General features: G+C 35.0%; 1 protein-coding gene across 1 annotated transcript; it reads right to left on the reverse strand.

Annotated features, from left to right (window-relative positions):
* Positions 1 to 1,559: 1,559 nt before the first annotated feature.
* On the reverse strand, positions 1,560 to 3,293 carry LOC7482788 (chlorophyll a-b binding protein 7, chloroplastic). The gene is made up of 5 exons (XM_024598374.2): positions 3,125 to 3,293; positions 2,653 to 2,835; positions 2,495 to 2,532; positions 1,888 to 2,402; positions 1,560 to 1,783 (listed from the first exon to the last, which is right to left on the reverse strand). The coding sequence occupies exons 1-5, from the start codon at positions 3,178 to 3,180 to the stop codon at positions 1,766 to 1,768; spliced, it is 810 nt and encodes a 269-aa protein (XP_024454142.1). The 5' UTR covers positions 3,181 to 3,293; the 3' UTR covers positions 1,560 to 1,765.
* Positions 3,294 to 14,629: the final 11,336 nt, after the last annotated feature.

A 14,629-nucleotide genomic window follows, 5' to 3' on the forward strand; every position in this document is an offset into this window, starting at 1 on the left:
TGCCTCTCACATTGTTGGAGACCTATTATTAGCCTCTTGCTAAACAGAATGTAAAATGTAAGAGATTAAACTTGAAGAAGAAGAAGAAGAAGAAGAAGAAGAAAAGTTGGTTTTCATATAATGAAGATGTCTTCCACTACGCGGTTAACTCAAAGCAGAGGAGATTAAACTTAGATTTGAATGTAGACATCGCCTTTCTCAAAATAGTTTTAGAAATAAATGATTTAAATCTATCTCGAATAAATAACTTAATTTATTTCCCCGATTAAATGTTGTGTTCTGTTTCTTGGCATCTGTTTTGTTTTCAGTAATTAATTTTCGCAGCATTTAATTTCATCTGGGATGTGTCGGCAATTTTTTTTGTTTTTATATCCTCTGTTTTAAAAGAATAACTAAAGATAGAGGAGTCAACCTTGAGGGGTGTAATTCAACTGATCAGATTTTAGGTTTACTTTTTAGAGATCACCAGTTCGAGTCCTACAAACTTCAGGGCCACTGAAGACTTACATGGTCGTTAACTTCAGGACCTGTGTGATTAGTCGAGATGCGCGCAAGTTAGCCCGAATATCTATGTTAATAAAAAAAATGATAGAGTAGTCAAACGGTGAGAGCTATTAGACTTATTATATCTAGATTGTGCCAAAAATTATATGGATTTGATGAGCTATCATATTCATCATCTTTAAGCTCGGCCAAACACAAGTCTTTTTTTTTTTTTTAACTCTAAAGAATTTTAGACTTCATGATTAGACCATGAGTCATATATATTTTACTTTGATAAGTTAGAAATATTTTACTATGCAACAAGTCAGAGATATTTTATTCAGATCAGTTAGAGATATTTTGCTTACACCATAACCTTTTCTTTTTGAAAAAAAGATATGCCTCATGGGCTATAAAAGGAACGAGAATCTCTCTCAAATGTAGGTTTTGAATCTTCATTCTCCATGGTATATTTATTTTAAGAGTTTTTCTCTAAAATATGATAGTTTTTTCTCTCGAAAAGATATTTACTTAAGCATTAGAGAGTACCCAAATTCATTAAATAAGATTTTTGAAGGTATCAGACACCAACCACTAGCCATCTTGGTTAAAAAAAATAAATCAAATTATCAAAACAAAAAAATTAACTAATTATTCTAGATAGATAAACTTTGCTTCTAAGCCTGCTTGGATTTGTCGATACCTCATCAATTTGCACATTATCTTACTAGGATTGTTGTTCTACTTTCGTCGTATTAAATGGATTACTAGAGACTTAAATGTCATGCCTCCACTCACTATTTTAAAAATTAATGGATGAAAACATGAGAGGTGTAGCTCAACTGGTCAGATTCTAGGTTTGCTCTCTAAATGTCATCAGTTTGAGTTTCACAAATCTCAGAGCCACTAGAGCCTTACATGGTCGTTAACTTCAGGATCCATGGGATTAGTCGAGGTTCACGCAAGCTGGTCTGAACATCCATATTAATAATAATAAAAAATTTGATGGATGAGCAGTGAGTGAGAGCCTTGCCGATGACGAGCTCTGAAGTTTCATGTGGTACATGATGGTTGCGTTTCTGGGCAACTTTCGTTACTAGCTCAAATATATCGGTGACATCTAAGTTCAATGGGTGGTTTTTGTACATAGCAACAGCACTCTATGAGAAATCATAACGATCAGAGACATTACAAGTTCTAGTGATGATACAAAGGTTGCATCGACAAATACAAATATTTCAAGCTCCTTCCTTGATTAGGCAAGCATGTTCACCAGTGTTCCTCACTTGGGGGTGAAAGCCTGAAACATACCATTTATAATAGTTAGCTCAATTTAAAACAACTTGTTCTTGCTGTATTATTTACATGTACTACTATTGTTTAAAGTATTAGGGGTGCACTTACAGAAAAAACGGTGGCATGACCAGGATCTGCAAGGTGAGCAAAGAGGTTGTCGATAGGACCAGTGCCAGTGTAAATGTGTTGGAACCAAGCACCCATGACAGCCAACATAGCCAATCTTCCATTCTTGATCTCCTTTGTCCTCAATTCCTTGATCTTCTCAGGAGAACCACTTCCCCATCCAAGTGGGTCAAACCATAGCCCACCTGGGTAACCAACATCAGTACCAGTGAGCTTGTTGTTTGGGAAGATAGGATCAGTGTTAACACACCCTGGCTTGAGAATATCTGCCCATCTCCTCCCTTCAGCCCAGCCAATAAAGAACAACTCAACAATGAAGAGTGTGGTGGTGTCAGTGAAGTATTCAAGTTCTCCAGCAGTGTACCATGAGGGGGTGTTTAGGATGCCAATCTTTGTTAGGAATTCTGGGATGAAAATACCAGCAGCACCTAGCATTGCCCATCTGCAGTGAACAAGTTCTGCTTGCACATTCCATCTCAGAGTTTCAGGATCAGATCCTGTTTCAGACAAATTACAACATGCATAAGTATTTCATGATTGGTTATATTGAGTAAATGGCCAGGACCTCATGGTTAATTAGCTCACTTACCAAGACCTAGAGGATCGAAACCAAAGTCTCCAGGGAGGCTGCAGTTGAAAACAGTTAAACAAAAATTTAGGATGCAAAGCACAGCCCTTGATTGTTTTCATGAATGAAAAGAAAGAAGGAGAGGCGGTTTGGGGCTAAAGCACAAGTCTTTAACTGACCTTCCATCAAGCCATGGAGGAGGGGTGCTACCTGGGAACCAGAGGGGTCTATCAGGGTCAGCTGCAACACAAACCGTAACTGATCGAGCTGCAGTTGGTGCTGTGTACTTTTTCAGTCTCAATTTCTTCCCACTAAGAAAAGAAGCCTTTGTTGACCCAACGAGGAACCCAGTCTTCTGGGAACTGCAATATATTTTCTTACGTGATTCACTTCACTACACTTTTTTTTTTCTTTAAAAAAAAAATTTGCGTTATTTTTCGGCATCTTTCCTTGTATAACTATGGTTCAAAATTCAAGTGTAATTAAGAATCAATCTAGAATGAAGTAGCACGATCAACTTACTAGGATTGAATCATTTCTAACATACGTTAAAAAAGCTTTAGCATATGTCACAAAGCTAATTAATAGTTGTTAATAGCATCATTAATGTAGTTGGTCTTTATGGGATTTGAGACTTGAGAGAGGACTTGCCTGGAAGAAGAGATGGAAACAGCTGCAATGGCAGAAGAAGCACAAACAGAAGCCATTTTTGTGGCCAAAAGATTTTCTTCCGAAGCGTTTGTGCTGTGTTTGAATGGTATATGGAGGTGGTTTGCAAATCTGTTAATGTATGCAGGGGCTTATCTTGAAGGATAGGAGAAATAATGTCTAATTGGCTACTTGATTGCCATGTGGCATGCAGAATCTGATATCAAGCATCTCTACCACTCTACCTCTACTTCTTCCGCTTACTTGGATGAATCAGAAATTGGTGGCTCACATTCTCTGTCATGTAAATGATATATCTAAAAATCAGTTGCCATGTGGGCCCATGGTGTCTCTGTAAGCTGTCAATACTTGATAATAGATTACAGGTGCTACGATGCAGATGCTTCACATAAAGGATCTGTGGAATAGGATTATGAATGAGCTCTCTGAATTGCCCATTTGTTAGAGAACTGTATGATAGCCTGGCCCATCTGCACGTACATATAATTTCTGTTGATAGAACTAGCAGCAAACCACAGTAGTAGCTGTGGACTATGGTTTGATGAGGAACATTGATTTATAGGCCCAAATCCTCAACTTACCAGAAATAATTCAGCCCATTATGAATCACATTGAAGCCGTTTGTGATCCCCAGAATCGGTTTCCTTGGGCCTTATGGAAAAGCTTCTCCTACCACAAAAGAAAAAGGAAAATAAAAAACAAAAAAGAAAGGCACAAAAAATCCAAATCACGAGTCTCATTGAACCCCCACACAAAAACATAAACTAGTACTATTTTTTTATTTTCGAACAGAAAGTTACATGAGGCCACAACTTGGTTCTTATCTTCTTATCTGAGAAAATCATAACCCATTTGGTATCATAGCTTTGAAGCTGATAAATGTCATGTCCACAACCACACACATAGACGCAGTCTTATCTTTTTTCTACCGCCTTGTCCTTGCACGTCCGAAGTTGAAAAGTAAGCCAACTTGCACTTGTAACAACATGTGTAAAACACACCTCGGATGTTCCATTTTCTGTCATGACCACTTTATATATATTGAAATTTAATTGTCCAATATATCAGTTATAATCTTCCCCTTTCTGATAAGTTCGTGTTCAAACAACGGAGTGGACAACACCAACTATTTGATTCACATACCATTTTGTCCAAGCATGAAGCATTGAAGTTTCGATCATTGGTTCTTAGATGCAAAAAAGTTGTTCACCCCAAAAGAAAATTAAATGGACGAGGTGGATACATGAAGCCAGTTGCCACTGGCTTAGGATTAAGGCTTAGCAGAGTTAAGTTGCGCTGTATTAGGCTCCGTTTAGCTACACGGTACACCTGCGGTGCAACCTGCATTTCAGATGAAAAAGCACCATAGGTGCACGCGTAGCCAAACGGGTATAAAAGCAAGCCATATCTTTTAACCTTTACCTAATTTTCACTTTTGATCGAGTGATTTTTAATGAGTTAACTGCTGCAACTGTTAATATAACTTCTATAAGGGCGGTAATGTGATGGTAAAGATGAGGAATATTAGCATAAATACGCCACTAATCATATGTAAATTGTTGAGCAAAATAAAACACCGACCTGGAGATCCGTCTGGTAGCCTTGCCAGCAAAACTATTGTCGTGCTTTTATTCAAACTTTAAAACCAGGTTTTCACATGGTTGACCACCACCGCCCACCACAAAGCGAAATCTAGACCTTTTTAAGGAAGCAAATGGTGGTTAGAACATGGATATATGCTTTAGGTATGCCAACATTATCAAGCATGTTTGATTGTATTCAGCAAAATAACTTGGAAACACACCTTGGATCCCTTACTCCACTTTTCCATGCAAGCATGTGCTAGCTATTAGTACTGTAATTATGTCTTGCAGGAATTATAGCTAGAAAACAATCTGCTAATTATATCCCGAGAGAATTATTATAACATGTAGTAGCCTTGAAAATTATAACACACAAAATCTCTCCATCCCTCTCTTTTTTCTTTTTTCTTTTTTCTTTTTCTTACAGGACATACGAAAGTAGGGCCAATTAGCTTCCTATGATCATTACATCTTTCAGGTCCCTTTCATTGTACCTTAGTTGCGGAGTCAACAAGCGAAGATGCAGTCCATGGCAAGATTGACTTGTGAGGGAGAGAAAGAACGATGATCCCTATAGCGAGTTATGTTCTGAAAGTACTAAATAATGGAACATTTGGTTGTTGTAATCACCATAACAACTTTGCCGAACCTCTAAAAAGTACGATTATTGTGTCGGATTTTTTGCTTCTCTTTTGGCCCAAAAAAACTTATCATGAAGTTTATCAGTTTATGTACACTATCATCATCACATTTTCACATGCTGGAGGTTTCTTAGTGCTCATTAGACTATAACTTCAAAGAGTAATTCTTGGGTTCCATTACAGACCCAGTCTACCACGTACTGCTAAGAATGGGATTGCTGAAATATTAATCTTCTGTTTTTGGGGGACAACAGCCCTAATTGCTTTTAGGAATTAAACATTATATGTCATCACCTAATAGTTGGAGTTTTCTGCCTTACTTTTGCAGGGTAGGCTATAATTTTGAGAAGTTATGGCATCCCACGAGGATCACGTATATACATTGTATTTCTTGCTCCAATTTTGGCATTGGATATAAAGCTAAACTCTGTTTGGGATTGTGGTAGCGGTGGCAGTTCAAAGTGTTTTTCGTTTAAAAATACATCAAATTAATATTTTTTTAATTTTTTAAAAATCAATTTTGATATCAGCACATCAAAACGATCTGAAAACATTAAAAAAATCATTTCAAGCCAAAAAAAAATTGAATTTTGAGGGAACGCGATTTGCACCGCGTTCCGAAACATGACCTTAATGGTGGACATGGAACAAAGGACAAGAGTAATGAGACTCAAATTCATAATAATTTAATTAATAAGGTTTTTGAACTTAAAATTTGCATAGATTTATTGTGCTTAATTTTACTAAATATAATAAGAATGATGATATTCGAACTCGTGATTAATTGGTCAATAAAGTTATGATATCATTTCAAAGAACTAAATTAATCCAAAATTTAAGTTATTAGATAAGACTCTGAGATATTATTTATATTATTTTCTAATAATTAAATTTATCAAAAACAAAACTCAAATACCACTAAACAACTATTCCTCATGACTTTATTTTATAACACTAATATTGAAATTAATATTCTTTCCTTTATATTTCCTTTCAACCCCCCCGGGCGTATAATATGTATATTTATAAACTTGTTTTACCAAATTAAAGATTTATAAATTCTATCTAATTAGCTTAGGAACAAAACTTATATGTTGGATAATCAATTAGTTCTAGCAATCATATTAATTTTTCCTAGCCAATGAGGCTGCTAGCTAGCGCCCGGTGCTTGGTATGTCAAGGTGGTTTGTAGTTGATACCTTCAAAAAGTCTCATTTGATAGATATAGGGACTATCAGATGCTTAATTAAGTATCTTTGTAGAGAAAGAAAGTGAAATGATATTTTAGTTTGATAGACTCTCAAAATACATGTATTAAAAATATAAAGAATGAGGAGAATGTGAACCTGAAACTTGAAGGATTCATGGGATATTTATAGCTCGTGAGTCTTATCCTTTCGTGTAGAGGAGTGACTGAAGAGTCATTTCACCCTTGTGATATTTTGAGTTGTATTCTACTCAAAATAATATGTATTGGATCAAATATAAAATATGGAAGCATCCGCGTGGGGACCTAGAAAAAATTTCCAAGGGAGTGTTGGGCTCAAGCGAGTTGCCTGAGCCCGTTAGGGGGGAAAATAGGCCCAAACATGTTGCCTCTACCTAAACATGTTGGGCTCAGGCATGATAGCTCGAGCCCATGAGGTGTTTGTCGTGTCCACCCAGCAAGGTTGGGCATGTCACACCTAGCATTTGGGTTAAAGCTACCATGTTCGAGCTTGTATGGTGCTGAGGTGCATGCCCAACACCAGGGATGATAGGTAACATGCCTACCATGGACCGAGACAACAACCTAGGCTCATCCCTCTTGGCAGCATGTTAGGCTCGAGCGTGGTAGCCTGAGTCTATAGGGCTCTTTTTGGGCCTTTTTGAGGTTGTTTTGGGTGAGTTAAATTTGAGTTTATCAATATCCTAAAAAAATCATTGTGATATTGATACGCAAAGACTTGTAAAAATATTCATCATGAGAAGTTCATTGATTTTTCTTCATATGAAAAGAGGGTTGGAAACACTGAGGTTATTTAATGGAAAACCCGTGTGTAGGGGTGTACACCATGCTTGAAGAAATTTCTAAGTATGTAGAGGGAAATCATTGAGGAACCTGTACTTAGAAAAATATCTTTGAGGGTGTGGTAAAATATAAAGGACTTCAAACTTAGAAAAATTTTCTAGGAGCTCAAGGGAACCTAGCGGGGAAGCCTGTACTTACAAACATTTCTAAGAGACTGAAGGGAACTCATAGGGGTGAGACTATACTTAGATAAAAATTTTAAGTGGTTGAGAGGAACTCGAGGAGCGTGATTCCTTGCAATAGTACAAGGCTTGTAAGCCATGTACTAATCCGACATCATATTAGAGAGAGAGGCTTATAGCTTCCTAGTCAATGGTGTGGGGCTTAAGAGCTCACCATTAGAAAAAGATCTCACCTAAAAGTGGAAGGCCTATGGTGATGGCATGTGGGTTTGAGAGCCCCCCGCTAGAGAGTGGTCAAATTAGAGTATGAGAGATATGTGACTTTACTAACATTATCATGGAGCGTAGGAGCCCCTCACTGAAGAGTTGTGCTAGTCTTAGAGTGCATTAAAGGGGCAAGAGATCCAAAATCAATCCCTAGTGAAATGCTGAGAGGCTCTTTGGCACCACCTGAAGAATGTGTCAATCTAATATTGCACTACAGAATGGGGGATCCGAGATCAACCCCTAGCTAATTGGTAAGAGATCCTTAGACATCACCTGAAAAATGGGCAAGTCTAAGACTTTATTGGAGAATAAAGGATTCGAGATCAACCCTGGTGAGTTGGTGAAAGTCTCTTAAGCATAACCTGAAGAATGTGTCATTACGAGTTGCATTAGAGAATGGAGGATCCAAGGTTAACCCCCTGGAGAATTTGTGAGAGGTCCTTAGGCATCACATAGGGAATATGACAGTCCGAGACTACACGAGAGAATGGAAGATCTGATATCAACCCCTAGCAAATTGGTGAGAGGTTTTTTTTTGCAACATTTGGAGAATACATAAGTCTTAAACTACATTGGGAATTTGTAGATAAGAAATGTATATCAAAAATATATTATTTTTATTTTAAAAATAAACCTACATTCTTATTGATGATTATGCATCCTGAGGTAATCTTAGTGATAAATATAAAGGAGGTTCTTAAGATGAACATGTCTTGAAGATAGTAGGTGTTTTCCTTGAATATCTTGATAACTTTGAATGAATGATCTTTTTTTTATTTAAGAAAGTGATAAATCCTTGGTGACATCTTTCATCTTCTCACCATGATATAACATTTTGTTTCTTATTTCCATAGTCCTAACATAGTGGCTAGTGATAGATTCATCATCCTTCATTTATAAGGTCTCAAAATCTATTCTCAAGGTTTGAAGTTTTGCATACTTCACTCTAGTAGAGCCTCGATATTTTTTCTTCATGAAATCTCAAATGTCATTGGAAGTCTTTGCCAAGAATTATTTCCAGGAAGGGACAATCAATTACATGAAAAAGGTAATTTTTTGCCTTCAAATATTTTAGTTTTGAGCATCTAACAAAACTGTATTTGTTATTGGTTATCCAATTTCAAATTCAACAATCAACCAATATTCTTTTGGCTGTAGAAAATTTCCCATTAGCATAGTCAATGGTTACAGACTTACAGTGACCATCAAAACGTGAAATTGCTGCCTACTCAAAATTGGAATATGAAGCCATCTTTTCCTACCAAAAATAATATAATAATAATAATAAATATAAGGAGAAAAAATATTTAACTGTTTGGGGACTGTCACTGTTTGGAAACCCTTTTACCCTTGCTTTACCTGATACCGTAATACGCTTTGATTCCACTAATACACTATTAAGGAAAAAAACAAAAAACAAAAGAAACCTATATTGAATGGTAAAGTTATGTCTATTATTTATAAAGAAAAAGGCCTATAAATAGGCTTTACATTAGAACACGTATCACACATAAGACATTTACTTAGCCACGAAATCAAGTAACCAAATTCCTAAAGATCGACTTGGCCAGACCTGCTAATGACTAAAGCTTCCAATGAATATTAATAAATATAAAATAAAACATTTAAATCTTAATTGTAACAAGGACAGATTGAAATTAAGCGGATGTCTCGATTAAAAAGCTAATAATATTATAACTTAACCTTTATCTTTCAATAACAATAATGATGACAAACTTCAGGTTAGATACAGCATAATAGCCCATATCGAATGGAATTATGTGCTTATGATCATATATAGAGCCCTAATTAAAAAGATTAATATAATGACTTTGAGATATGTATGCCTCACCTAAAACCAACCAAGTAATATCCCTTAATACAGCTTATATCGACATTATATATTGGGGATTCTATCATATGGTGATTACTTTAACATAAAAGTTCAGGCATCGGTGCTTAATTAGCATAGTGGAGCTTTCGGTTTATTAATAATCCATTTAACGAGGAAGCAATCGTGCCTAATTACAAGTGTCCAATCGTTGAAACTTAGAACTTCCTTCTTGGCCATGTCAAATTCAACAATGGGGTACTTTCTAAGTTTCAAACAAGGGGATAGGCCGTGCATTACTGCCAAAGGAACTTACCGGCGGAGGATTGGAGCTTCGCTTAGCTTGCTTCTGAAACATTTTCGGTTAAACTCCTTAATCACCACGTAAAAATGTCTAACTGATCAAAAATCTATGAAAATTAAAGAGTATCTGCATTGGCCCATTCTAGAAGAAAGCCTCCAAGCCGCCATTGTAGCTAGGTTCAAATTTTGAAATAGGTGAGCGGAATTAAGGAACGCATGAGATCTAACTCTTTACATATGTACCCAGAAATCTAATAATTTTATATGATACTTCGGTCACGATTTATGTCTAGGATAAATTACTTAATGAGTAGTTAAATTTGATGTGATCAACGATATCTAATCTCCTCTAAAAGCTTTAGTATCTCTCGAGTCAAATTTTAACTTCTCGAATTATTATTGTATAAACCAGAAAAAAAAATCTTATAAGAGGGATTGAGGTTATGGGTTTGAAATTATACCAGCAAGGAATTCTTAAACATGTTAATATTCTAAATTAAAATATTTGTATTTAAGAATAACTTTCAACAAAATCTTAACAAAAAAAAAAAAAGTGGACCCAACATTTAATTGGGTCTTAAATATACTATTAACCATGTTTTAAACCAATTTTCAACATTACGTTTGCTATTAACCATCTCTTTACTCGATCGGAAGATGTTGAGATTTCATTTAGAACAGAGAATATGTTGTGTGTAAAAGTTAAAAAGAAAATATTCCATGAAAAGAGGTGGGGTTAATTATAGGTTAGATACCGACCAAACATCATGGTTTTTGTTTTTTTTTAATACGTCCAGTGATGCAACAATGGCTTGCTAAACCATCTAATCCAAACCCTTTCATTTTCAGAGCAAGAACATAAGCATGCCGGTGTTTTGGACGGCCATATGTTGTCATCATGGTGATTTATGTTCGGTCACGGTCAAACTAAATTAGTATCATATTTTAAGCATTTAATTATATGATGCCTCTATCAGACGAGGAATTTTCTTGGGTTTATTAATTCAATGTCAACCAAGAAAATAAAGCAATATTGTGTTAGATTAAACGGAGCTCGCAGCAATGACGTTCAAGTAGTTTCCGTCAAGATACATGCATATGCAAGGAACAAGGCGAGCCGTGAAGGCAATTTCTTAATTGCACTTTTTTTTCTTGGATAATGATTTCTCAACTTTGCTTATGCAATTTGACAAATGTTTGAGGCTATTCTTCTTATTTTATTTCTAATGCTTTGTTTTTGTTATTATCGCTTTTAGGTCTCCAAGTACCTGTCCTTTTTGCTATTGACGTCGTTGATCTATATATGAGACAACAGCATCATTTAAATAAAAATTATATACAAAGTTTTTTTAAAGGAAAATTAAGTCGAGGCTAGCTAGATTTAAGTGCCAAATATGCTCTTCTAGAACCAGTTACATCGGAGGGGGGTTTAAAATTAGGAACTAAATTCAGCTGTCGCCTGGCATGCTACGTACGCAACCTGGCATTGTATCAGTAATTAAAAATAATGGAGTTAGAGTATTTATATAATGATATCAATAATTTCATAAGTTTATAATTTTAAAGCCCAATTCTTGGACGCAACAGGAAGGGGGGAAAAAAGGCACAAGCTACAGAAAATTTACTTGAATTCTGGGTGTGGAATGTTATGTAATCATTTCCATCTAATAGTTTAAACTGTTAGGTGAGGTCTCAAAATATAATTTATATTATTTTCTAACATGTCCCCTCAAGTAAAAGCTCTTTGGACTTGAAACTTGCACAGACTTATATTATCTTATGCTTGATTTTTATCAAATAAATAGGGGTGATGAGATCTGAAATCGTAACCACTTGGTCTTCAAGGCTCTGATACAATGTTAAGGAACCATCTCAACCCAATAGCTTAAACTGTTATATGAAATCTCAAGATATAATTTATATTATTCTGTATTTCACACACATGTCTTCACATGAAATGATTTATTAGGCTGTATTTGTACCAAATATTCATCAAGCCAGCTGATTATCAGGCTCTCCTCTATCGTTCCAGTTTTCTTTTTTATGATGATGAAAAAGAATGTGTTCAGAACCTGTCAATATCTTAGCCACGATGAAATTGAATTACATAATCTAATTAAACGCTCTAATAAATTCATTTTCGCAAATGATAGGGTACCGATGTGTATACCACTATACTAGTACCTTTCAAACAATTACCTGATCGATCATGTAAAACAAAAAAAAATTAGAAGGCACATAAAGATAAAATTATCTTTATTGTTTAAATTAGAAAACCTATTATTATTTACCTACTATGTATACTTTGTTAAAATAATATTTTTTTTTATTTTTTTAAAAACTACTTTTAATATCAACATATTAAAATAATTTAAAAATATTAAAAAATATAATTTCAATGTATTTTCAAATACAATACGTTAATAATTAATAACTATGTAGTAAGCGAAACTTTATTTTCAAAGATACAGATAGAGTAAGAGTACTACCCTCTCTTGATTGAATATTCTCGGAAACTTACTTCACTTACCACGCAAGTAAAGGGCTTTTCATGAATCATGACTGCCAGGCAATAAGCAAATTAATCATGCTAATTCACCTTGGGTTTTGGTTTTGTCAACTTTCAAGCTTGAAAACACTTGAACGACCCTCAAGTTACGTCTACGTATCTTGTGATTAACTTGCAGTGTTCTTAAATAATCATCACAATGCTCCCCAGCTCGGTTGTTACGTCCTCCTTGCTATCTATACATAGAAAAATCAGTTCCTGGTGTGAATTAAACACATAGAGGGACCTCAAGGCCAGTTACACATGGGCACAAAAATCAGAGATATTAATAAATAGAAAATAAAATAAACAGATCTGTATTTTTTTTATTTTTTTCTCATAAGCCTGATGAGAAGAGATTTTATTGAGGAGCTCCAAAGGGCAAACGAGGCCAACTACTTGAACGACAAAAGATCTGCCTTATTACACTGTGCTACACTTTGAGCTCTTAATTTCGACAATATTACATAACTTTTCCATACCATATTGATTAATAACTCTACACGGTGTATTCTTTTTCTTTTTTCTTTTTTCTTTTTTTTCTTGCTAGGAGTAACATTTACTGGTTGTATTAGGGATTTGTCATGACTCCTTGATACGCTGACATTATTGGAAAGTTTCCCTTGTATCCCTGTACTTGCACGGCATTAGTTTTACTAATGCTAGCTTCTAGTATATATATCATATACAGATTCTGCTTGCCTTTGATGGAGATATGACTCCTCTACAAAGGTGGGGAAAGGGGCTGTGGTGAATAGGCACTTCTGCTTAACTGAATTCTGGAGGGAAAAAAGCCCTACTTTTAATCATTTAGGCACTAATTAAGGGAGGTATACATCGTGAAAAGAGTTAGTTTTAAAAAAAAAAATAACTTGACAGAGAATGTAAGTTGTCTTCAAAATCACTCAAGCAATTGGGCCAGCAAGTGTGCGCACGCTCACTAGGATTCTACAAAACACCCCAGGAGGGAAAGGGCACCTAATTGAATTAAATTAAAAACAATTAGAGTTAATTAATTAGAGTTCCAAATTAATACGTTAAGCAACAACAGCCTTAATTAGTTCCCTATGCTTGACCCCATTTATGGTTCGTTACGCTAAATTCTCACAAATCCCCATTCATTCAAGCCGATTTAATTAGGAATTACGAATGAGAACAACGGAATTTTACGCTACCTAGAGCTTGCCATATCAACTCCTAATTAAATATTTTGTTTTTTTATCACATGCGCAATTTGTCTCTGGGAGCTAGCCTTTCTCATAACACAATTTTTTGTTGCTGCGACTTCTAACATAAGGGGGAGAGATCAGATTAAGCCTTTTTCTTTTCTTTTTTTACTTAAAGAAACTATTAAATAATTGTTTAAATTGATATTTTTTCAGTGATTTCTAATTATTTTAATATGTTGTTGTCCAAAAATAAAAAAAAAATAAAAAATTATTATATTGTATTTTTAATGAAAATCACTTTTAAAAAATACAATTCACTGCAGTACTAAACACACACTAAATATTTTATATCTTAGCAAATAAACATGATTTTTGATGTGTTAATTATTAGTTAATACTTTGTAACCAAACATAAAAGTCCAAAATTAGGTACTTATTACATGGTATATCGACTAAATTAATGAACCTTCCCTTTAATAATAGATAGAAAAGGGGGGAAAAGAAACGGAGAGGAGTTGAGTAGGAAAATCCGAGCATTAAGTTTCAGTCTAATGATTTAATCACTTAATTAATATATGCAACCCAGCTGGTTCATAAGAGTTCAACTTTCATTTCCAAAACTGCTAAAGGACAAAAAATAACTTGTCTTTTCTTTCTTATTACATTTTTATTATAAAGGAGCTTTAGCTTAGATATGTACAGTGAAAAGAGGTGGTATCTGTTAGAATCTTTTTTCACAAGTGATAGGATATTATAATCATAGATTTGATTAATTAATTAGTCATCAACCGAATAGAAATGGAACTGTGAGTCATCACACATAAGTTGCAAATTTGGAGGGTAGCCATTGGCCTGTCTCACTGTCGTTTCCTTAACGTGAAGGGGCCAGGTTCAACTAATCTAAGGGATTAGGATTAATTACATGTTTTGCATATGATTTGCAGAACTCTCG

Source organism: Populus trichocarpa, chromosome 1 (assembly GCF_000002775.5).
Source record: "Populus trichocarpa isolate Nisqually-1 chromosome 1, P.trichocarpa_v4.1, whole genome shotgun sequence".
NCBI classification, from domain to species: Eukaryota; Viridiplantae; Streptophyta; class Magnoliopsida; order Malpighiales; family Salicaceae; genus Populus; species Populus trichocarpa.